Source organism: Dromiciops gliroides, chromosome 4 (genome assembly GCF_019393635.1).
Source record: "Dromiciops gliroides isolate mDroGli1 chromosome 4, mDroGli1.pri, whole genome shotgun sequence".
NCBI classification, from domain to species: domain Eukaryota; kingdom Metazoa; phylum Chordata; class Mammalia; order Microbiotheria; family Microbiotheriidae; genus Dromiciops; species Dromiciops gliroides.
The window spans coordinates 451,480,614-451,507,236 of NC_057864.1; the positions used below are offsets into that span (position 1 = coordinate 451,480,614).

At 39.4% G+C, this 26,623-nt stretch overlaps 1 protein-coding gene across 1 annotated transcript in view; it reads left to right on the plus strand.

The window, feature by feature from the left end:
* The window catches only part of VPS45 (vacuolar protein sorting 45 homolog), a 77,846-nt gene that overhangs the window by 24,774 nt on the left and 26,449 nt on the right, over positions 1-26,623 (plus strand). Inside the window, exons 11-14 of the mRNA XM_044002109.1 lie at positions 6,919-7,077; positions 15,313-15,420; positions 16,830-16,951; positions 26,401-26,532. Coding sequence (XP_043858044.1) covers positions 6,919-7,077; positions 15,313-15,420; positions 16,830-16,951; positions 26,401-26,532 — 521 coding nt within the window. The remainder of the gene's footprint in view (positions 1-6,918; positions 7,078-15,312; positions 15,421-16,829; positions 16,952-26,400; positions 26,533-26,623) is intronic.

Sequence of the window (26,623 nt, forward strand, 5' to 3'; positions counted from 1 at the left end):
ACACACACACACACACACACACACACACATACACATCCTCTATGGAGGAGGGAGGGGATTGTTTTTTTCTTTTTCCAATAGGGGTGCAGGAAAGAAAATCAATTTTTGATAATTTTTTAAAAAGGAAATTTAAGGAGGCAGCTAGGTGGCGCAGTGAATAAAGCACCGGCCCTGGATTCAGGAGGACCTGAGTTCAAATGCGGCCTCAGACACTTGACACTAGCTATGTGACCCTGGGCAAGTCACTTAACCCTCATTGCCCTGCAAAAAAAAAAAAAACCAAAAAATTATTGGAAGCTTTAGATATAGGAGCCCTGACATTGGCATCTTCCTCTGAGGGTGCACCTCAATCTTCCTTGTCACTGAAAAAACTTTCTATGGTCCTCACCTTTCTCTGTCTACTCATCTTACCTTTCTTTTACTTGACTTTTGGCTCCTTAAAGTGGGACACTGTTTCCAGGCTGCAGTATCCCAAGCTTCAGAAGCCCCAGGTGGTATGATTTAAGGAAGATCAGGTTCTTCACTCACCTGGCCTGTTCCCTGTTCCGTAGATGACCCCAGACCAACTTGCTAATCAACCAGCTTTGTGTGTTGTGGTTATCAGCTCCGATGAGCCTGTGCCCCTCCCCAACCTGGGCCACTGCTACTCAAGCCTACCTCCTCGTTCCCAGCAGGGGTGAAAAACCCAAGTTCTGCCTCAGTACCAGCATAGACCCTTGTAGTCTCTCCCCTGCCAAAGGCTCAGCCTTCTCACCAGACTGTGAGCTTAGTTCCAGACGACACTGGAGCTTCAGCTGATTCAGAGGCTCTGGGAGTCTCCTTCTCTGGTGAGGCCTTCCTGGGACTGGATCTGTGTCAGGGTGACTGGGGTTGGGCTCCACTCCTGTCTCAGCACAGCAGCTCCCTCCTTCTGACCTTCCAAGCTGTTCTTTGTTAGAAGATGATTTCAGCACATTCTTCTGTGGGTTTTGCTGCTCCAGGCATTGTTCTATGGCATTATTTGGATGTTTTTTGGAGTGATCATGTCATGAGTTCCAGAGCTCACTGCCTTTCCTCTGCCATCTTCCTCGTGCCTTTTCTTTCAATTAGATTTGCTAGACTCCAGGCTAATCCACCATTACCAGCCCTCTTTAGGTATACCCCTATCCTTAGCCATGAGTGTCATTCCTACGTTTTAAGTCATGGTCCAGAAATCCAAATTCTTTTCTCAGACATCATCTTCTTAAACAGCTGTTCATTTTCCAAATTGGCTTTTGTCTTCTGAATCACTTGGCTTCAGTGGCTAGCAGTGATGAAAATGACACCTGTGCCCCCAAGGGCCTTCCCTTTCTCTCCCAAAACTCTGGAAGAATTAACAATGCTTTCTAGTTTTGTTAGGGTGGTAGCATTTGTTTCTGCTTGAATGACTGGAATTGGAATCAACCAGTTTGAGAAGTCTTGGGAGGTACTCGATCATATCTTGGATATAGCCCTTCCAACCTAGCTCTATACTTCTCTAGACCCTGGGACAAATGGCCATTGGTCCTGTTATACTTGGGTGTTAGAAGAAGAGAAATGGAATTAGCAACTGACATCAGCATGACTGTCCAGAGTATAGCTCCTACTTCTGGACGCCTTAAGGTGTCTTCACTGTGTGTCCTGGACTTTTGTCCTTTTGTCTGTGAGGCAGAATTATCTTGTCCCTACTATAAAGCATTAGCTGTGAAGTGAGAACCATTGTATTCCCCCTCCCCAACTCTCAAAAGAGTGGAAACATGTTAGGCCATAGCTAAGGTAAGAGTAAAGGGATGAAACAGGCTTAGCCTTGGAGCAGAGGCAGCAGCAAAAGAATGGGCAGAGATACACCAGGAATAATAAAAATTAAAATAGCTGTGATTTCTTTATTGGAATGGTTTGTGAAGTATTTTACATCCGACAATCTGGTCATCTGGTCATCACAACAACTTTGTAAATTAAGTGCCATGATTAGTCCCATTTTACAGATGACAGAATAGGCTGAGGTGTTATGTGACTTGCCCAGAGCCACCCAGCCAGTTGTGAGGAATGAGATGGGTTGTGAATTTGATTCAAAGCAGTAGCAAAAGGCTGCTGAATGAATGGCCCTAGATTAATATTAGTGTAAGTAGCAAGTGTTTTCTGTCCTGGCCAGAAACTTTGAGGTTCTTCCCCTCCCAGATTGATTATTTTTGTGATGGTAAATTAGGCCATCTTTTGTCTCAGTTTTTAGCCTTTCATTATTGAATGGTCATTGCCTCAGACAGGCTTAGGAAAGACCTTAATTTAGAAAGGTCATCCATTACATCCAAGGCCATCGCCAGTTGTCATGTCTTTTGTCTAGCCAATGGACTTTAATGACTCTGGACGAGAGAGCGAGACTGATGACTCTGAGTAGCTCTGCTTCACTTAAATCCAGTTCACTTGGAAGTCAAGACATTACCCTTGTGATGTCATTGGTTCTCTTTGAGAATGAAGGACAAACAACTCCAACTCAGGAAGACTGGAGACCTCTCTTTGTTATAGAGCTGCCTCATTACTGTTCTGCAGAGAGTCACTCACCACTACAACTGCTTAACTTTCCTTCCTTTGACCCTTACAAAGTGATTTCTCACCTATTAGCATCTGTGGACCCATGGCTATTCTTGAAGGAAAAGTAGCAGCTTCAGAGGATTGAGCCTCTTTACGGCTTGATTGAGCCAGTCCTTCTTCCCTTTCTCATTTTTCCAATTTCCAATTACCCTGTCACAGGGCAGGATCCCCTCTGATTTCCTTCAGACCTTTTTCTTTTTTGTTTTTACATTGATGTCTATCTGCTATTTTTTTTTTTTAGTGAGGCAATTGGGGTTAAGTGACTTGCCCAGGGTCATACAGCTAGTAAGTGTTAAGTGTCTGAGGCCGGATTTGAACTCAGGTACTCCTGACTCCAGGGCCGGTGCTCTATCCACTGCGCCATCTAGCTGCCCCTATCTGCTATTTTTAAAAATTGGAATACTTCATTCTCCCTGATAATCTAGAAAATGGAGAGCTCCCTTTATCTTCTCTTCTAAGAGGGAGACCAACTTGAGCTTTCAGCATAAATAAAAATTACTTTGCTGTGGCAGAGAAACAAACATTTCATACCCCACAGATCACTACAAAATTTTTCTTGCCCTCCATACTACTACTACTACTACTACTACTACTACTACTACTTCTTCTTCTTCTTCTTTCTTCTTTCTTCTTTCTTCTTCTTCTTTCTTCTGACTTGCCCAGAGTCACACAGCCACTAAGTGTCAAGTGTCTGAGGCTGGATTTGAACTCAGGTCTTCCTAATTCCAGGGCCCATGGTACTTTATCCACTTTGCCACCTAGCTGCCCCTGCCCTCCATACTTCTTCTTTTTTTTTTTTTAGTGAGGCAACTGGGGTTAAGTGACTTGCCCAGGGTCACACAGCTAGTAAGTGTTTAGTGTCTGAAGTCGGATTTGAACTCAGGTCCTCCTGACTCCAGGGCTGGTGCTCTATCCACTGCGCCACCTAGCTGTCCCCCCTCCATACTTCTTGACACAAAATACTCAGTCCTTTGTCACTCTTATTAGTAGCTCTTGTTGGCAGCTCCTGCAGACAACTGCTGTGGCATCTCTCGTCCACATATTTTACATTCCAACCAAAGTGGATTACTCGGTAACTCATGAATATGTCCTGTGCTTTCCTACCTCCTTGTATTTGCTCCTGAAATATCCTCTCGACCCCTATAATCGCTGCTTATTGGAATCCTATCCATCTTTGAATGCTTAGCTCAAATTCCACTGTCTTCATAAAGGCTTCCAACACTTTAACCACCTGGAATTTGTTTCTTCCTCTCCTGATCTAGCACTTCCAATACCTCATCTGCACTTAACATTTTAATTTGTATTGTAATTGTTTATGTATGCTGCTTATCTCCCTCTCCCAGATTGTAATATCCTTGAAGACCAAGTCACATATTTTCATATCTCCTTCATTGCCTTGCTTAGCATAGGTGCTTAATAAATCTCCCAGATTTTAAGTTGTTTTAGGTAAAGACTTTTATGTATCTTTATATTCCCAGCACCTACCAGTGCCCTCTACACAGTAGACTTTCAGGGAATATTGAGGAGGAGAAATAAAGGGAACGAAAGGAAACCAAGGATATATTGATGGGACAGGTTGCTTAGCTAAGGCGCTGTTTCTAGAACCAAAGGAAGGGCGAGTCAGCAGTTTCCTGCCAGCCGAGCCCAGGATACATTGAGCCAGTCAGCAAATCAAGTGGTTCCCAAGAGAGCACTTTGAGCTTAACGTCAGAGAGGTAGACTTGGGGTGTAGACAGAATAAGATCTTGCTTCTTTAGAGACCTGGAGGAAAAAAAAATTGTGAACTCCACCTAGGGACAGGAGTTAGATGAGTAAGAGAGCTGACATTTATTTACTATTTTAAGTTTTTAAAAATGCTTTACATACATAATCTCGTTTGATCCTCAAGATAACTCTGTGAAGTAAGTAATAATTCACCGATTAGGAACCAGACTCAGAGAGGTTCGTTAAGTGACTTGTTCATTCAACTATTGTGTCACATACAGGATTCAAACCCAGATCTTTTCTAAGACTAAGGTGCACATTCTTCCCACAAAGGAACCCTGACAGTAAGAAAAGAATGATTCTCACAGATAGGGGTTAGCAGAGGGACCTGCTGATTGGAAGAATGATAAATTAGAGAACCAGAGGCTGAGACAGCTTAATGTCTTAAACAAGTAGCAAGCTAATTGTGTACTTCTTATGTTCCTCAGCTGTATAGAGTTTTTTATAACAAAATCCTGAAACACCAGAGTAAGACTTAGTTATACACTTGAATAGGTTCAGAACATCATGTACTGCAATGACCAAAAAGCAGGTTCAAAGAAAAAATGAAGAAAAGATTGTAAACCCAGGGGCAAGGTCTTCTTAAGATAAATTCCTCCATTTTTTGACCTCATAGGTGTTAGCAGTGGAAAGCAAACTGAGGAAAATGCTTCAATAATCCAGCTGAAGAGAGTCTTGTATGTGGGGCCTACACCTTAGGAAAGAGGGGGGGAGGCTTGCACACTGCACTGTACATGTAAATAAAGTGGGTTGTCAATGGTAAAAGAGTAAAAACTAGCTATATTAGCATCTTCATTGACTGGTGCTACATAGACTCTAACTTGGATAGCCTTTTGCCTAGGGACCCTTGTCCGTAGATGTTAAACCTTGAGAGCCTTGTTGCAACTTTTTTTGTTATAATGCATTCTTCTAATGTGGACCCTAAGAACTGTATTGTAGTTATATTCTGATGTATTGAGTATCTCTACCATTTAGATGCTATACCCAAAAAATGACAGGCATGTTTTGCTCCTAGCCAATTGTATGTAAAGGATTTGAAGTGTCACAGAGAGCTTCACAAAAGGCATTACAGTTAGAGTCATTTATTTAATCATTCATGGGTTTTTAGCATATTAAAAGTACCATCATAGTAGGGGATTTCTTATGGAAGGTCAGGAATACCAAATAGTCTGTTTCCTTAACAGGTAGCACCCATGAGTCATGTGAAGAATATTTCTCACCTCTCTCTTGCAGAACAAAAGAGTTACATCTGTACTGTGAAAAGCCTCTGGCTCCCTCTACCATCACTGTCTACCTTCCAAGGGCCATGAAACTCAGAGATTTGGATTTTGCTCAAATCTGTTTTTAATTTTTTAATCTTTACTTTAGTAATAATTGCTTGTACTGAGTGAAAAAAATGGTTTTCACAGAATCACAAAGTTTTAGGACTGGAAGGTACCCTAGAAGCCATGAAACCCAACCCATACATGTGATAGGAGGTCCTATTATAATAATCCTGACCATTGGTCATGTTGCTCAAAGACCTCCTTTGAGAGAGAATGCACCACTTTCCAAAGAAGCTTGTTCCACTTTGGTATAACAAAATGTAGCAGGATGTTTTTCCAGACATCAAGCCTGAATTGCTTCTTTTTAGCTTCCATCCATTGTTCCAGGATGTGCCTTCTGGTGATGAATAGAACAACCTTAATCCATCTGCCACATGCCAACTCTTCAGATTCTTGGAGACAGCTACCGTGTTCTCCTTGAATCTTCTTTTCTCTAAGCTTAACCAATTTTTATATGACATGGATTTTGTCCCCTCAACTGATCAGTCGGTCAATAAATGTTTTTGTGCTAAGTCCTGGTCAGTTCTACTGTGGTGCCTGTTGGTTGTACCAGTGCTGGTGGTGTCCTAGTTACTTGTTCCTTGTTTTAGTGGAAAAGGTGGGCTTAGATGAAGGAGAGAAGAAACATCCATAGAGTCATTATATCGCTTTCTTGCTAAAGGTCTCGCCAGACTGGCCTTCTTGATGCACCAGTAAACATAATATTGCACCTCCTGTCTCCCTGCTTCTGAACTAGACTATGTCCATTGTGTGGAATGCACTCACTCCTCATGTCTGCTTCCTAGAGGCTCTCCTTTCCAAAACTCAGCTCAGATACCCTCTCCTACATGAGGTCTTTGTGATTCCCCACCCCCAGCTGTTAGTGCCTCCCTGACAAAAAGATTACCTTGTACTTATTTTGTATTTACTTAAACATTTATGTGTTGCCTTCTCCTTGAGTATTTAACCCCTTTTATTTTTGTCTTCCTGTCCCAGCACTTAGCACAGGGTCTTTTTTATTGGTAAATGTCTAACAAAAGGAGCTTATTTCCTTGTTTAATTCTGGCCTTAGTCAAAAGGTATGCACTTGTCTATATTTTAAGCAGTTAGTCAAATGCATGAAATGTACAATGGTCTGTTAGTACTTTGAATCATCACAAACTCAGTTGCATCACTGCAGTTCAGTAGGAATGGAATTGAGACATTGCACTACATCTTACTTCCCAAGTAAAGGGAAATAACAGAACCTCTTGTTTCCTTTCAGAACATAAAAAGACTACTGCAGAATCCCAAAGTAACTGAATTTGATGCTGCACGTTTAGTGATGCTTTATGCCCTACATTATGAACGGCATAGCAGTAATAGCCTTCCTGGACTGATGATGGACCTCAGAAATAAAGGTGTTTCAGAGAAGTATCGCAAGGTAACCTTTATAGAAGGCCTTTTAATTGGATTGAGGGTTGGGGGAGAAGAAGAAGTGTTTTAAAGTAGCTTGCTTTGGGGAAAATAATTTAGCCAGGAAATGTCAACTTAGAAAATACCTTTTTGTGAATAAAAACATGGTAATTTGATGTTGAGTTATCAGAAACAGTCCGGAAGAAAAAGTATAAAATGTAACATTGGCCTTAGTTCCTAGTTGGAGGATTTAGGATTTGGCCAAGACATAGAGAAAGTCCTGTGTGTAGTGGAATTCTGGGTCACATAACCAATAAGACAGAATCCTAGATATTTTCTCTGATCCTCATAACTTTTCAGACTTCTCCAAAATAAGAATTATGTGGAAGAGATAAAACAATTTCATCTGTGTCCATGGTCTAGGATACTAAGTACCCTAAGGAAGTAGCAATTCAATGAACCAACAGCAGAGAAGGCTAACCTTTAATAGACTCACTTAGCGCCTCCTCTCCCACCTCCTACCATGCTCCAATAGCAGGAATGTGCAAGCAGACCCTTGGGTTTGCAGCAGAATTCTACTCTGCTCTCCACACCCCTCCTCTCAGTGTCATTAGAAAACCAAAAGCAGAATCTCATTCAGGCTGGGACTGCCTGGGGGTAGTACTCTACCACAACAGATCTCACATAGAGAACTGAAGAGCAGAGAGAACTGGAGCAGTACATGTATATGACTTTATAGCACTCCACTAAGGCTGAGGAAAAGAGCCCAGCATCCAGCTAGGAGCCAGTTCTGTCACTCCAGAAGTCACTTGGAACAGAGACCAAGAACTGTGAAAATTATTGCTCGGCATGGAACAAGACTGAGATGGCACATATACTCTGGTTTCTCTTCAAATCAAATAAATCTTTCCCCTTAAAGACTGAGATAGCATTGAGGTCCAGCCTACAGGGAAACCTCAATCAAAGGAGAAGGAGTCAGAAGTGAGCAGTAGGGAAAGATTGAAATTACCAAAGATATCAGAAGGAAGAAAATTCAATTAAGACCTTGAGCATGAGATAAACCAACAGGGAAGCTATTAATAACATTAGGTAGTATGTCCTTTGGATCAGCTAAAAGAATCCAAACATCTATGAATAAAGACAAAAGAAAATGATTTGACATCTGCTGAGGCAGAGAACTCTGTAGATTTCCTAGAGAATATGGAATCAGCACAGGTTGTTCCTGAAAGGTTTCTTTCTTTCTGTCTGTCTGTCTGTCTTTCTTGGTGTAGCAGTTGGGGTTAAGTGACTTTCCCAGATTCACACAGCTAGTAAGTGTCAAGTGTCTGAGGCCAGATTTGAACTCAGGTCCTCCTGAATCCAGGGCCAGTGCTGTGCCACCTACCTACCTCTCCTGAAAGGTTTAAAAGAGAAATAAGAATTGTGAGAGCAGAATTTGTTGGCTGCACAACAAAAATAAGTGGTAGAATTTTTAAAATGTATAATGTATGGTGGCAGGTTTTACCAAAGAAACAAAAGCAAGACTAGCTGATTGCGAATGCAAATATATAGAAGTAAAGGGGGGCAGCTAGGTGGCGCAGTTCATAGAGCATCGGCCCTGGAGTCAGGAGTACCTAAGTTCAAATCCGGCCTCAGACACCTAATACTTACTAGCTGTGTGACCCTGGGCAAGTCACTTAACCCCAATTGCCTCACTAAAAAAAAAGAAGTAAAGGACAAGTCTTGAAGAAGAAAGGCAAAAAGCAATAATGTTAAAAGAAAATATGATCTTCATACAAGCAAAACATTGATTTCAAAGACAAGGATATATAGGGGCCACTTAAGAATTTAGCACTCCCAGAAAATAAACAAACGAAAAAACCTAAATACTACTGTGCAAGAAATAATACAAGAAAATTGCCTTGAATGCATGAACATAAAAAACAAACTGCCAATTGAAAGAATCCACAGATTTCCTCCAAAACATCTTTTAAACTATGAGACACACAGTAGTTAAATTTAACAGTTCTATTAACAAACACCAAATTCTACATGTGACCAGGAAAATGCCTTAAGACATGAAAGGAGGGGCATCTAAGTGGTGTAGTGGATAGAGCACTGGCCCTGGATTCAGGAGGACCTGAGTTCAAATCCATCCTCAGACACTTGACACTTACTAGCTTTGTGACCCTGGACAAGTCACTTAACCCTCATTGCCCTGACCAAAAAAAAAAAAAAGACATGAAAGGAATGACACAAGACTTTTATGCATTCAGCATAAATCATAGGAGGGAATGGAATAATTTGTTCTGAAAAGCAGAAGTGCTCAAGATGCAATCCGTTTTGGTCTACCCAGAAAATCTGAGCCTAAAAATCAATTTAAAAAAGATTAATGTTTAATAAAAAAGAAATGTTTGAGGTATTCATAGAAAGAAACCCAGACCTGAAGGAATTATATTATTTGCTTTATAAACATTCCAGACATCAGTTATTCAGGAAAAGTAAACAAGTACAGAAATCAATGATAAAAACAACAAAATAACAGAGAGGCCATTGAGAGATTTCTTTCCAAAAGCACACAGAGCCAGGAGTGAAAGCAGAAGTGAAATAAATTTGATGGTGGAGAAACAGGCCTGAAACATCATGCACTTACTCTTACAACACCCTGCCTATAAGTAAATCATTGTTTTTTGTAGAACTAAATTACAAAATGAGAGGATAAAAGGGGAAGAAAGAAGGAAGAAGATAGAAAAGAATATGTGATATACCCTATTCAAGCCAAAGGTTAACAGTGAAGGAAAAATAACTCCTGTCATTTCTCAGGGATAAGAGAGACCACCAAGGAATGGGTAATGAGGCAAAGGAAAAGACTTAAAGGGAGAGAAATAAAGGGGAAAATCTTGTTTCAGTGGTCAGAGGAAGTACCACTGATTAATGATACAGTGGAGGAAGAGAGTTATCCTATAAATAGAGATGGGGACCTTACAGTGACTATAATCTGCAGTTCCTAGAGAGGACACTCATCCTGCCTCCGGAGAAGGGGAACTAGAACTCCTGGGGGCAAGTGACATCTAGAAGAGTGGGAGGGCATGGAACCAGGGAGATTTCAAGACACTTAGGGGAAAAAAACCATGTGAAAGGCAAATGTTAATAATAAACTGAACAATCAGGCACATAGGAAAATCCATGCCATGACACAAAATGCTCCCTATCACCTTCATGAATTAGTATTTCTAAGAGTGAGGACAGCAGAAAAAGGGGCCCAGGGGGAAAATCTACAATGCAATAACATAGAAGCTATTTAGAAGAGGTAACCTGAAATAGGTACCTTAGAAACTTTAATTCCATGAAGAATACAGAGACTAAAGAAAGCAAAATGAGAATTTGTCATGAATTAAAGAATAAAAGTCTAGAATAGACAGAGAAGAAAAATAATGAAGAGAATAAGAGGAAGAAATGGTTTATTTAAAAAAAGGCACAGAAAATGAAATTTTAAAAGCTTAATGAACATAATAAGTTGAAAGGGATCACGAACAGGGATTTTACTGGACTAATTAGCTGAAAGAAAAAAGAAATTAACAACTAAGTTAAAGGAAGAAAAAAAAAGAATGAATAAGCTAAGCAAAACTCCAAAACTAGGAAAAGGGGTAACAAACAAGGGAGGAGGGAAGTTCAGGGTGAAGGGAAGAAAACCAGTGGGAATAGGAATACCTTAAAGCACATTAAGCTAAAATAACTGAAGAGATAAAGTACAATGCTTACAAAGGAAAAAGGGGAGAAAGCCTAATTTTGAAAAAAGAAATATTAGAGATGCACAAAGGAAAATATAAAACTAACTCAAATTTTTTTTTTGGTGGGGGCAAGGTCACACAGCTACTAAGTGTCAAGTGTCTGAGACCGGATTTGAACTCAGGTCCTCCTGAATCCAGGGCCGGTGCTTTATCCCACTGCACCACCTAGCTGCTCCCCAGAATTTTTTTGAATGTCAGATTATCTGGATAAGAAAAAATCCTGGCCATTTCCATTAGGGAGTTGACCCATTCGTGTGCGAATGTATAAATAAAGGCCTTTGATACTTCTCAAAAAAAAAAAAATCCTACAATCTATGGCTTACAAGAAATATTTAAAAGACAAAGCCATACAGGGGAAAAAATGAGGGGTTGGAAAAATTTTACAAAGCATTAGGTGAATCCCAGAAAGCAGAAGTTGTAATCAAGCTATCAGACAAAGCAAAAACAAACATTTATAAACTAAAAAGGGATGAACACGGGCAGCTAGATGGCGCAGTGGATAGAGCACCGGCTCTGGAGTCAGGAGTACCTGAGTTCAAATCCGGCCTCAGACACTTAACACTTACTAGCTGTGTGACCCTGGGCAAGTCACTTAACCCCAATTGCCTCACTTAAAAAAAAAAAAAAAAGGATGAACAAGGAAACCACAATATGCTGAAAGGAACAACAGAAAACAAACTAAAACAGTATTAAACTTATATGCTCTAAATGCCTTAGTACCTAAATTCATAAGGAAAAATTAACTGAATTACTAGAAAATATAGACAGTAATACAATAATGGTAGGCGATTTCAGTGTCCCTCTCACAGTTTTGTGTAAGTCTAACAGAAAGATAAACAAAGGAGAAAATAAAACATTGAATAAATTACTGGAGAAATTAGAATTTAAAGACTTTTGGTGTCTTCTTTATGGGATTACAATGTATATATACATATATATGTAAACATATGCTATAGTGTATGTATATTTGTGGCACTACCTGGACCTTTTAAAAATAACTGATCCTGTATATGAGAGCACAAAATGATTGCAAATGCATGCTAAAAAGTAGAAATAGTAAACATATCCTTTATGAATATAATGTAGTAAAAATACTATTAAGTTTAGAGAGCATAAACAAAACACACAGATCCAAATGGAAATTTAACATTGAAATCCTAAATAAAGCTAAAATTCCTGCAAAGTATGGGCATAAAGGAGCTTTTTCTAAATGTTATAAAAAGTATCCTTCCAAAACTAAAAGCAAGCATCATATGCAATGGCAATACACATGAACCTTCCCCAGTAAATATGAGAGTAAAGCAAAAATGTCTAATCTTCCCATTATTGTTTGTTACAATTCTGGAAATAATAGCAATAAAACAAAAGAAATTAAAGATATAAAGATTAGTCAAGAGGAAATAAAACTTTCCCTATTTGCTAATGATATGTTGATTAACTTAGAAGATCTTGGGAAATCATCAAAGATAGTAATTGAGACAATAACTTCAGCAAAGTTGCAGGCTGCAAAATAAATGCTCAAAAATCAGTAGTATTTTTGTATGACAATAACAAAATCCAAGAGGCAATAAGAGAAAGGGAAATCCAATTCTAAAGAACTACAAAATAGGGGGCAGGTAGGTGGCACAATAGATAAAGCATCAGCCCTGGATTCAGAAGGACCTGAGTTCAATTCCAGCCTCAGACACTTGAGGCTTACTAGCTATGTGACCCTGGGCAAGTCACTGAACCCTCTTTGCCCCGCCAAAAAAAAAAACCAAACTACAAAATGCATGAAAAAATCTCTGGAAATCAATCTACTAAAGCACACAAATGACTTGTTTAGGTTTAATTACAAAGTTCTCCTTGTTATTGTTATTTGTCCTTCATTCTCAAAGAGAACCATGACATCAGAGTGATGTCGTGACCTGTGGTGAATTGCAGTGAAGTAAGGGAGGGTTGTGCAAGGTCACCAACCTCACTCTCTCCTCCAGACCCACCTGAGTCCAGTGGCAAGATATACATCAGGACGACTGGAGATGGCCCTAGATGTCTGAGGCATTTGGTGTTAAGTGACTTGCTAGTAAGTGTCTGAGGTAAAATTTAAACTCAGGTCCTCCTGACTCCAGGGCCAGTTCTGTATCCACTGTGCCACCTAGCTGCCCCTTAAAATTCTCTTTAATGGAATAAAGAACAATTTAAAAAGCTGGAAGAATAGTCAGCCCTTGTGGCCCAGCCAATATGATGTACTAAAAATACCAGTATAATAAAAATGATAAGAGTACCAAGGTTAATTTACACTGGTAATACTATACCAATCAAGTTATCAAAAGGATACTTTACAGAACTCAAAATAATCAAATTCATTTGGAAAAGTAAAAGATCTAGAATATCAAAGGAAATGATGAAAAAAAGAGACAGAGGGGAAATAGCACTTCCTGAACTCAAACTTTATTATAAAGCAGAAGTCATCAAAACTATAAGGTAGTGGTTAAAAAATAGAGAGGTAGGGGCAGCTAGGTGGCGCAGTGGATTAAGCACCGGCCCTGGATTCAGGAGTACCTGAGTTCAAATCCGGCCTCAGACACTTGACACTTACTAGCTGTGTGACCCTGGGCAAGTCACTTAACCCCCATTGCCCCGCCAAAAAAAAAAAAAAAATAGAGAGATACATCAGTGCAACAGACTAGATAAGGGGGAATCAGAAACAATGGAACTCAATAATCCAGTTTTTGATAAACTGGAAAACAAATTCCTTTCCTGTTTTTCCAAATAGGAAAGAACCTTTTTTTTTGGTTAAAAACTACTGGGAAAATGATGGATCGGTGACCTTAATATTAACCATCTATTAGAAAGTTAGAAGAAAAGCAAATCATATGCCTCTCATATGATTATATGAAACTAAAAAGCGTCGGTAAAACAAAATGAATGCACCTAGGATAAGAATCAAAAGAGTCAAAGGGGATATTGGTTTGGTATCCAAGATATGTAAACAATGGATAGATTAGACCAAAAGCCATTTCTCCAGTATATAAGTGGTCAAAGGCTATAAACAAACAGTTCTCAAAAGAATTGCAAACTATCAACAACTATATAAAAGAATACACCATATCTCTAATAATAAGAGGAATCAAAACAACCCTGAAGTTTCACCTCATACCCTTGAGGTTGGCAAAGATGACAAAAGATGGAAAGTTAGTGTTGGAGAGGTTGTGGAGAAGAGACTCCCTGACGTATTGTAGACAAAATCAGGACCACCATTTTGGAAAGCAGTTTAGGATTGTGCACATAACATGACTAAAATGTCCATTCCCTTTGACCCAGAGATTCTATTTCTGGTCTTATGCCCCAAGAAAGCAATTAAGAGGAAAAAAGACCCCATATATACCAAAAATATTTGTTGTAACACTCTTTGTGATAAGCAAAGAATTAGAAATAAAGGAGATGTCCATCCATTGTAGAATGGCTAAACAAATTGTGGTACATGAATATAATGGAATATTACTAAGTTGTAAGAAAGGATAAATGTGATGAATGCGGAGAAGCATGGAAAGATCGACAGGAATGGATGCAGAGTAAAGTAAGCAAAGCTATGAAAACAGTATACACAATGGCTACACAAATAGAAATGGAAAACACAACCACCAAAAAAATCAAAAGTGAATGTTGCGAAATCATAAAGCACAAGCATGGCTGAAAAGCAGAGATATGAGAATATATTGTACAGAGGTATAAGTATTGTATGTTTCATTTATTTTGGGACTTTTTCAACATATTTGTCAGGTGCTGATTTGTTTCCTCTTTTTTTCTTTTTTAGTCTTTAAAAAAAACTACTTTTCATATAGAATGGCTCTGGGATGGGGAGGAGAAAGGATACTGGGGGAAATTATGGTGATGTAAAAAGCAAAATACACCCATAAAAACTTATTTAGAGGGTGGCTAGGTGGCACAGTGGATAAAGCACCAGCCCTGGATTCCGGAGGTCCTGATTTCAAATCTGACCTCAGACACTTGACACTTACTAGCTGTGTGACCCTGGGCAAGTTACTTAACCCTCATTGCTCTGCTAAAATAAAAATAAAAAAAGAAATGATGAGCAGAATGCTATCAGAAGGACTTATGAAAAATGCAGTCCATCTACAGAGAAAGAACTGATCGTATCTAAATACATATTGAAGTATAATTTTTTGTGTTAGTTCCTCTTTGTAAAGTTATTTTATCTGTTTTCGTGCACAATCTGACTAAGGTAGAAATGTTTTATGTGACTGTACATGTATAACTTATATTGAATTGCTTGATTTCTTAGGGGAGGAAGAGAATTTGGAACACAAAGTTTTTAAAAAAATCAATGTGCAAATTTGTTTTTACATGTAACTTAGGGAGAACTCTAAATAAATAAATGTATACATTAAAAAATTAAAAATAAAAAAATGAATGTGACTGAAGCTAGTCATTTATGAAATTTATCCAGAGACTCTGCCTTATAACTAAGGTTTCTTCTTTTTTCTCTATAGTTGGTGCCTGCCCTCGTGGAATATGGTGGCAAAAGAGCAAGGGGAAGTGACCTCTTTAGCCCCAAAGATGCAGTAGCTATTACCAAGCAGTTCCTCAAAGGATTGAAGGTATTAAAATCTCTGTCATGTTTCCCTAGATGAGAAGTAGCTGAAGGTCAAGAGGTTGCAAGTGAGTAAATGAATAAGTATAAACTTTAAAGTATCCTAAAATTGCTGTTGACTGCATACCATGTCAGTTAAACGATTAGAGTAGATGTTCCAGAGAAGGTTTCATCTAGGCAGTTAGGTAGCATAGGGGACAGAGGATTGGACTTTGAGTCCAAATCCTGAGTTCAAATGTGACCTCAGACACTACTAGCTGTGTGATCCCAGGCAAGTCAGTGAAACTCATCTATAAAAAAAGAGATCGTGGGGCGGCTAGGTGGTGCAGTAGATAGAGCACCGGCCCTGGAGTCAGGAGTACCTGAGTTCAAATCTGGCCTCAGACTCTTAACACTTACTAGCTGTGTGACCCTGGGCAAGTCATTTAACCCCAATTGCCTCACTAAAAAAAAAAAGAGAGATCGTAATATCACATACTGCCTTACAAGGTTGTTTTGAGGAGAAACTAACATATATAAAATGTTTTGCAAACCTTAAGGTGATATTTAAAAGCTATCTAATATAATTTAGGAGTTTTCAGGATTAGAATAGTATTAGCACAGGATTTAATAGTTAAGTAGGAAATAGCAAAAACAAGTTCTAGTAGATTGAGGCAGCTCCTGGTGCAGTGGATAAGGTGCTAGCTAGGCTTGGAGTCAGGAAGACCTAAATTCAAATTTGGCCTCAGATATTTACTAGCTATATGACCCTGAGCAAGTAATTTAACCTGTAGAATAGGGATGTTACTGACACCTCCCTCAAAGGGTTGTTGTGAGAGTCAAATAAGGTAATGTTCATAAAAAGTACTTAGCACAATGCCTAGCATACAGTAAATGCTTTATAAATGTTTATTTCCTTCCCCTGCTAGATATTTAAGACTGAAAAGATAAACAATACAGTTATGAAATATAGTGAATTTTCTTATATGTCTTTACTTTTTCCTTTTGTTCCTCTTATCTTTTAGGGGGGGACAGGCTGGGCAATGAGGGTTAAGTGACTTGCCCAGGGTCATACAACTGGTAAGTGTCAAGTGTCTGAGGCTGGATTTGAACTCAGGTCCTCCTGAATCCAGGGTCAGAACTTTATCCACTGCACCACCTAGCTATCCCCTAACACCAACTAATGTCACCAAAGGAAATCATCGGAGAGGGGATGATAAGTTTATAAAAATCCTTTTCCATGCCTAGCCCTAAATTATATAGTATTTTCTACAGGGTAGGAATACTTGGTGATGAGGTAGATATTGAAGTGAGCCTAGAATTCAGTTTTAAAACTCTTTCATATAACTCTATCTTTTTCTGATCTGAGTGTCATTAATGTGTTTGTATTGCAAGATATCTCATGAGTGACACAAAAACCATTTCCCTCTCTCTTAGGGAGTGGAGAATGTTTATACACAGCATCAACCTTTCCTGTATGAGACATTGGACCATCTCATCAAAGGGAAGCTTAAGGAAAATCAGTACCCTTACTTAGGCCCCAGCACACTGAGAGACAGGTAAGAACAACAAGAACAACCACAAAACAACCAAAAAAAAACCTTAATGACACAGACCAGGAAAGATGAGCCAAGAAAAAAGCTAGGTCAAATTAAGGAGACCCCTCTCTTCTGGAGTTCCACTATGGTGGAGAGAAGTGACCATTCTTTGGTCCCAGAAACTAGCTCCAAGGTTGAAATATATAGTTGTGTGAAACATATGCCTGGTCTTCAGACACACCTGTTTTAAAATCAGGCTTCATATAGTCCTTCAAGCCCACCAGACAGTGTCCTATTTGCCTGTTAGAATCTGACAAATCTTCTTGTACCCTCCAAGCTCAAGTCCATGGCATCTGGGGCTTGTCACATAAATGCCAAAAATAAATTCACTACTTGATTATGATCCAGAGCAGGTTGTTGCTATTTTTGGTTGTGACTGGACTTTGCCAATTGTGGCCAGCATGCAAGCTGAGAGCCCTACTTTAATGAAGTCACAGTTGGTAGATTACACAATCCATGGATGGCTTTTGTCATGGGGACTGGCCAAAGGGAGCAGTTGGTTGAAATGATCCTTCTAATCCAATGATCAGGCAAGTTTGCCAAAAGCAAACAACTTGTCCACCACAATTTAGACCAACCTGAATTATATGTACACATATCGTACCTAGAGCTAAAATAATACACTAATATTCTAAATCAAGATCATATGTACAGTATATTTGAAATATAGATTATTGTGTAGAACCTAATCTGTTTTGGGAAATTTACATGGTACCTGAGTGCCAATTTTTTTTATTACTTTTATAATTGCTATACTATTTTATCTAATAGTTATAGTTCAAAATCCTTGAAAAACAAGACTTTACAAAGGTGATTAATTTCTTTAAAAGCATTTTGGTAAGCATAAGTGAATCTTCTTCGGAGGTATATAATTCCTTCCTTTTTTCCATAGGGCTTTTGCTGCCCTCTTTCAAAAATCTCTGCTGCCTAGGATCTGGTAGCAGAATGTTTAGAGTTAAATTCAGAAATACAGCCATTCAGATGAATTGTATTAGGGACCTCAAGATCAAGGTTTAGAAATATCAGCTGAGTGGAAAGAATGGAAACTAGTCCAAACCTAGTTACCCATTTGCTGGATAATTTGAGAAATATACTAAAGGCTTGTCTTTCTTTCCATTCATTATTCCTAGGGACATTACAATTAATCAGATAAGAGTAAAAACTATATTTTACAATGAATTATGACTTTCATATAAGGAAAACTATGGGACATCAGAAATACTATTTACATCTAAATGGAAAACTGTGGGTCACAAAAGAAATTTTGTGTGTGGCATGTTTATGTTAACCAGCCTCCCTGATTTCTTGGGATTAATTTCTAACAAGTTCCAAGTAATGCCATTCTAACAGCATGCACATTTCTTGCTGTCATTTCCTACAACTCAACTGAATATGTATCCAGATAATAACACAACTGCTTTACAGCAGGGTGTCTGCAGAGGGTCTCCATGAACCTGGCATTGTTTTTCATTCATTGTGAAATACAGGCTCAGAAACTGCGCGCGCGTGTGCGCGCGCGTGTGCGCGCGCGCGCACACACACACACACACACACACGGAACCAATGACCTGAAACCCGGAACTTTCAAGGGCACCATTGGGTTCTTTTGGCCACTTGAGGTCTTAGTAGACAGCTGGATGAAATGAATACATCGCAACAGTCAAAATCAAAATGTTGCTTGGCTCTACTTTGCATCCTTATATTATTAAAAGCCAAAGAAGGGCCCTTAAAACTACAGGACACCCACTAAGTCATTTGTAATAAAAAGACACAGCAGAACTCCTTCAAGCCTGCCTTGAGGGGTGCATGGTGAGTAGTGTGTGTTTTACTAGAATAACTTGGGGTTTTATAGGTTTGCCATTTACACAATGTTTTCATATACAGTATCTAAATGATAATAGTACTGTGAAAATGGAGAACTAGTATCAGTCTCTCTGTTTCATATGTGAAGAAGCTAGGATTCAGCCAGGTTGTCACTTTGGGATCATACAGTTGTATCAGGGGCAAGACTCGTAACTCTGCCAAAGTCTCAGTGCACAGAAGTAATAATCGTTTTTGATGACATGGTATTTTAAGATTTATCAAGCACTTTATGCACTACACCACATTAGCTCTTCACAAAACCTCAAAGTTTCTTAAGTACCACATAGCTCATGATCTCAGAAGGCTAAATCAGCTCACCCAAATCACATGGCTGCTAAACGCCAGGCAGGCGTTGGATCCCATTCCCTCCTGAGTCCACTATCCTCGCTCTCCTAGCTTTCAAAAAGAAAACACTTAGAGTTGAAGGAATTGAGGTTCAGATTGGGCCCTTCATGAGCCCTCACAGGTGGTAAGTAGTAGAAGCTGAGACCCACGCTTTGATCTCCTGACTCCAGATACAATTTCTATACCGTCTTGGACCCATCACATTCATCAGTTCTCAACAGACTTCTGGTCCCTGTCTTGGTCTACAGTAGATGAGGGTACAGACAAAGGGAGGGAATCAGGTGATTGACTGTGGTCTGTCTAGTAGTGAGGGTGCTGAACTTGAAATCAGGAGAAGTGGGTTCTTCAACCAGGCCCCAACACTTACCAGCTCTGGGCAGGCCAGTTAACAAGGCCAGTCAATCAGAAAAAAAAAACAAAAAAAAACCAAGGCCAGTCAATAAGCATTTGACACTTTTTATATGCCAGTCCTGTACCAATTTCATAATAAGGTCATCATCTATAACAGTAATGGTTATGGAGTGGTTGGGATGAAATCTATTTGGAAACCTTGGAAAGTGTCAAAATGTGAGCTTTTATTGAAAAAAAAATTTTATGAAAAAAAATTATTCCAGCCCCTTCCATATCTGCTCTTTGTGCCTCACCATTGGTAGAACTTTCTGTGCTAATCTCAAATACTGTGGAAAGAAAATATACCAAGAAAAAAAATCAGTAACAAAAAATTAGTTACATATTGACAGTTTTCTGACTGATATATTTTTATCTGCCCCATAGACACTATATATCACTTAATTTGCATAGCCTAAGAAGAAAGCCCCAGTCAGGTAGAAAGAAAGCACTCACAGCTGAGCCCTAGCTCCATTGGCTCATAACCCCCATTTTATATGACATTTTAAACTTCTACCACAATGATTTGATGAGGTGGGCATTGCAAGGATAGGGTTAAATCCATACTGTTTCTACTTTTTTGTTGTTTTTTTTTCTTTTTTGAGATTTTTCCCCTTGTGTTCTGATTCTTCTTTTACAACATGACTAATGCAGAAATATGTTAAATGTGATCATACATATATAACCTTTATCAGATTGCTTGCTGTCTTGGGGAGGGGGAAGGGAGAAAAATTTGGAACTCAAAATCTTATGAAAACAAATGTTGAAAACTATCTTTACGTGCAACTGAAAAATAATAAAATGCTTTTATGATAAAAAATAGGGTTAAATCATCCCATCTCTATGCTTATGTAATCATGCCCATTTGGCGCTCTGATACTGGATTTTGTTTGACACTGCTTTCCCCCTTAATTATCCTATAGAACCTTTGGGGTTTTTTCTTTAACTCTACTGTATCTCATGCGGATGAAAGGAAGAAAGATTTTCATCCACCCCCAGACCAGGAGAGTTCACCTTTAATATTCAGAGGCCAGTCTGGAACTGGTAGACAGTGAGCACAAATAGGCAAGTGTAGACTTCTGGGCCTTTTAGAAAGTAAGGGAAACTTGACAAGTTTGTGAGTTCTGGCCCCTTCCTACCTTCCTTTGTGTATTTCTACAACACTTTTTTTGTTGGGGTTTTTTTTTTTTTTGGTGTAAAGATTTCAAGCATTCAGCTATTAAATTAAATTAGATCATAGTATAGCCATATCCACAAATTGGGTTTTGAGGGAGGTGCTACCTAGATAATCATACTCCTCCTACAAGGTAGATTTCCATGAATCCTTTTTGTTAGTTTGTTTTCTTACTCTGAAGCTGCCTCCTGCTCATCCTTGATAGAAACAAGTGCTCTGAGAGGCGAGGGAAATAATGTCGTCCAGGGGGAGTCAGTTCAAAGAGACCACATTCTCCCTTTTTTCAGTGGTTCAGCGACATCTTAGTGGAGCCATTGATTTGGAGTCCCACGAAAGGGTCGGTGATTCTCGCTGTAGCAGCTTTTGTCACCTTCAGTTAAGTACTTATGTTTACAACCCATGAGTATCTTAAAAATGAGTATTTTCACAAAGCTAATAAAAGGGGCGCTTTTCGTCAACACTTGGTTTTCTGCTCGTGTTTTCCATATTTGACAGTATTGATTTCTAGAAGAATTGGAGGTGAAAGTTGTTGCTTTTTTTTGAAACAGTTTGATGCAGAAGCACCTGGGTTCTCAGGGTGTCCTTGTGTTTCTATTGGTAGTTCACTCCCTTTGTGTGTCCTGACCCCTGTTTTCAGATGTTTGCTTTCTGCATTAATTAACACTTCCAGTTGCCATGGTGAATTACTGAGCATGGGGAGATGTACACAAAGGAGAGAACTTATACACCCTCCTTGGCTTTGACCATCATGCCAGAAGATTTACTGTCTATCCCACCATTGGCATCATCAGCGCAGATAGTATCTACTTTCATTTTTAAAATAATCGAGGGATGAGGATAAAAAAGAGCTGTATAATCAAGGCTGTGGGGCAGGGGTAGGGGAGTAAAGGAATGTTATTATTATCACTGTTGTTATTTTATATTCTTCCTCCATTTCACTTGAGTAAGACGGGGGAGGCTCAAGAAAACATTTGTTAGTATCTCTGTAGCAAAATCCGATGGCATCATATTTGTTAGGCACACACAGAGCCCAGCGCTCCCCATCACGGCCCTTGTATCTGTGCTTCCGCTTACATTTATGTAACTAACACCCACAGTTTACCATCCCAAGCATTCTCTTCCTTTTCAAGTAAATGCAGCTCACAAAAATGCTCTGACATCCTAAAATTACCAGGCTATGGTACTTTATGCTCTGCTTGTACTTAGAACCCACTTCAGTTCATTTCTTCTTGTGCCTCAGCTCCATATCAGCTTTCTTTCCAACAAGAGACAAGTGTAGCTCAGAAGCAGGTGGCAGTCAGAGTTCAGCCGTGAGGAATCAGCATCATGTTGCTCTCATTAGACTGTTGTGTCCATTTTTTTTTGTACCAGGTAGATTAAAAGCACCAAGCAAAGATATTAACCAGCTCTTTATCTTCTGATAGGGAGTGGTCACTAAAGTCTTCAGACACCAAAACAGCCTTCCTTTCTCCTTATTGTAATAACCTAGTTAATTTTTAGGGATTTGATTTTTAAAAACTGTCTAGAGTAGCCTTTTTATTCACCATAAGGAGTGCAGCTTGTGGGAAATTAATACTAGGGAGCATCATTTTCTAATATTGTAGCATGTCCTATGTCCTAAGGACTGCCATAAATTCGAAATACCTTGACAGGTGATTTTTTGTTTGTTTGTTTGTTGTTGGTTTTTTGCAGGGCAATGAGGTTTAAGTGACTTGCCCAGGGTCACACAGCTAGTAAGTGTCAAGTATCTGAGGCCAGATTTGAACTCAGGTCCTCCCGAATCCAAGGCTGGTGCTTTATCCACTGTGCTACCTCGCTGTCCCCAACAGGTGTTTTGTTGTGTTTTTTTTAAAAGCTTGCAGGGCAGCGAGGTAGCACAGTGGATAAAGCACCGGCCTTGGATTCGGGAGGACCTGAGTTCAAATCTGGCCTCAGATACTTGACACTTACTAGCTGTGTGACCCTGGGCAAGTCACTTAAACCTCATTGCCCTACAAAAAAAAAAAGTACTTAATATCTGCAAACTAAACTGCCCCCATATGTTTGCATCTTAAACTTTACTACAGTTTGCCCTCAGATCCATTCATGTTGTCATACTCATGTATGTGACCCCCAGAACCAAAACATGGCCTTTTAGATGAAAGAATTCTGATTGCTGTTCCAGACCAATGATCTTGTTGGCAGAACAAATTTCATGGGCAGAGTAAACAATTTGTAAGACTTTTCTACATTTGCCATAGAAAGTATGGTCAGGGTTTTATAACTCGATGACAACATCTCTAATTAAATCCAATTATTGATAATTCAGCCTCCTCCCTGTAACATTCCTAGAGCAGTTGAGGACAGATTTCGAGTTTCAGCCTCTTCCCTCTTTCTGATGGAACAGCTGATGAGTAGTAAAATGGCCCAAATCAGTGAGCAAAGCAACAAGGGTCTATTGCATAATCCACTGATAATTTAGCTCCTGAATAACTGCAGATTCTGAGTACTTTGCAAAAAAAAAAATCCATAGCCCTGAAGCCATACTGCTTTACAGTGGGACTCCACTGAGCAAGGAGAGGCTCTGTCTGTAATGAAAAGGAGGGCGGGAAGGAAGACATCCAGATTCTGCAGGAAGTGTTAATGAAGCATGGAAAATAATACTGCTTTTCTCTGTGTTTCTAAAGAGCTTCTCTCCTTGGAGCCTAAAGCACCAAGTTAGTGCTACAGCAATATCTCACTCCAGCTAAGGGAAACTGTTCTGTCCATAATGCCACCTTTCAAGTCAGTTTTGAGAACAAGGCCATTCGCAATGGTAGAAGATTCTTTTTGTGGGGGGAAGGGGAATGTGGAGAGGAGCACTTATGAACAGAAGGCCTTAGCCTGGGATTTTGGGCTCCGTTCCAAAATGGGTATTTGTATTCTGACTTCCCCAAATTCTCCTTGCTGTTCTGAGTCAGAGCAAACATATCTTGGGTTTTCTTCTTCTGTTCAGGGGCCTGATCTTGTGCCTTAGGAGTTAAACAATTGCATTTTGCCCCTTCACTGACCACTTTAGGGGATGATTTCCACATAAGCACATATGTTTATAAAGCCCCTGGGAGATGTTGCATGGATAATTCAAGAAAAGACAGTTTTTTTAGATTTGGTTATTTGCGTTAGTGTGCACGTGTATAAAATGGTTGGACTCGTGATGAGGTGCCACTTAGCTAATGCTTTAATCTCTCTCAGCCATTAATTTAGTGGTTCTATTTTGGGCAATTATAAGGTTACTACCAAACCTTAGTCTTTAATAAGAATTTTTTTTCCCCTTCATTTTGGTAATTAGGCAATAGATTATACAGATCAGAAGGTAGGGCAAAACTTATCTCAACAACATTGGGAAACTCCACTCATGTTTGTTCAGATTCACTTCTCACGATCATTTACCTATGTGACTTCTTGGATTGTGGCAGCAGACGACTACCTGTTCTTTTAAGAAGTCTCACAACCAGCCGCTTTAGCTATTAATATTGCAATCTAACCACAGAACAGAAATTAGCATTTGGAAGGAAGTGACCTACCCAGAATCCAGGGGTACTTTGAGACTGAGAGCCAGTGATACTCCAGAGGCAAGCTTTCCAGCTTTGATAAGGGCATTCTCTTACCAGCTGAGAAGAAAACTATGTAATGATAGTGTCAGCACTGTCCTGCCCAGCGAAGGGTTGATAGCTTTTCCCTACATGACCATTTTGTGTGGTTTGGCCTCTATGCAAAACCAAATTCCTGCTACTCACCTTAAGATGCTAGATCTCCAGAGGTGAAACTCAGGCAGGATTCAAACGGTGGAGTATGTGGGATGGAGGTGTTAAAAATGCAGAGCCATCTTTTCTTCTTGGAAGAACATCAAGGTACGCCCTTCTTTGGTAAACTAAAATGTGCTGAGACATACCCCCTATTCTCCGTGCCTGTGGAGGTGAAGACAGCTTGCTATTTCAGCCTTGCAGCTGTTTTTCTGCAAAGTCCAGCCTTCTTTTTTTTCATTGTTTAGTCTCTAAGGCAAGCTATATGCAATTCCAGGGATTTAGTCATTAAGTCCCAAAGCTGTTGTAGACCCATCCCCCCAGATGGTTCTCTCAAGCTCAGATCAAAGCCCTGAACTTTAGAAGGCATAGATTGTGGACACTTGACCATGAACTGAACATGGAAAACTACCAAGGGTCAAAATGTAAATACTAATGGAATCAATGGGGTTATTACTAAAGGGAAAAAGAAACTTGGACTACTTTAAAATAATTGCTGAATATGTAATATTTTTATATCGTATGAAAGTAAATTACATTGTTTAAATGGGAAATAAATGCCCCGGGACTTTTGTCTCAGTTTGCCTATGTCACATGAAGTAGATCTTGTTTTGATTTTATTAAATTAATTTAGGATTGGTAGCTGTGTGACTTTAAGCTCATGGTTCAAAGCAAAATTTCCAAAAGGGCTTCCTAACCCTTTATTACTTACAAAATAATAAGCTCTATCCAAGAGAACTGCTTCCTTTCCTGGGTTGTACTACAATGCAGTAGCCACTTAAATAGGTGTTTATAGCTATCACCAATTGCTTTTATTCCCTTGGAAGTTCATGAGAGAAGGTGAATGCCACAGAAAGCCCCACTGACTCTTTTGAAGTCGTTTTGAGGCAGTAACAGAAGGGACATGGCTTTTGCTTTTTGATGCCTTGATTGAAAATGGTTGCTTTGCTGTGTAACTGTTTTCACTTGATTCACATGTGTAGTCTTAATTAATGTGCAATGTGTGATTTGACACAAACGCTCTTGATTTTGGTGGTTCTCTCCATGCAATACCTTAAAAACCAGTAATCCTATGAGAGCAAAACAAAGCAGATTTTGGCGATTTTGTCATTCACGCCATTTTTTTTTCCTTTTTGCACTAAGAGGTGATAGGAGACCCAGGACCCAGGACGATTTTACATGGAGTTCTTTTGGTAAAAATGGAAAACAGCTCAACAGTATCTAAACCAGCCCAGGAGATGAGTCATTGACAAGTTGAAAAACCATACCCTGCACATTCGATATTCTTGATTTAACAAAGGTTTCGGGTGTGAAGGTTTTTGGAGAAAATTGAGGTTGCTACATGTACAAAATAAATGCTCTCACCTCATAGAGAAGACCAAGTGCCTCACAACTAGAGTGCCTTCTGAGGTTTTGAATAGAAGCTGCTATCACCACATTCTACCAAATATTGCTTATACATGAAAGGAGACGTTTAGCACAAGCATAAATTATTTCTACATTGAAGGCTGATTTCACAATACAATAAAGCACTCTGGAGCTTCTTGAATAGAAAAGATAATTTCTTCATTTTGCCCCTGCAACCATTAGTGTGCTATTTTGAAACTGTATAGGAATTATAGGACATCCGCTCATAAATAAGGAGTAAATGATTATTCGGCTTTTCCAAGATTCTGTTTCCTGCCAATTTAGATAAATAAAACTTCCTTGAAACCTTTCATTCTGTACTGTTTTAATCACTTCTTCCCCCCTCCGCCCTCAACCAACCCCAGCCTCTTACTCTTTCCCAACCAAAATATTGAAACTGTATATGAATGATAGCAGATTCTGGCCTTGGCTTTATTATTCCATAGTACTAACTCTCTCCTTCTTTATGACAGGCCCCAAGATATCATCGTGTTTATCATTGGAGGGACCACCTATGAAGAGGCGCTGACAGTATATAATTTGAACCGTACCACTCCTGGAGTTAGGATTGTCCTGGGAGGAACCACAATACACAACACAAAAAGGTAAAAGACACAACACCACCAGCTCTGTCCCAGATAGTGTGACTTGCGTCCCCAGCAGGTGAGAAAGGTTTGCTCAGATGGAGCCAATTGT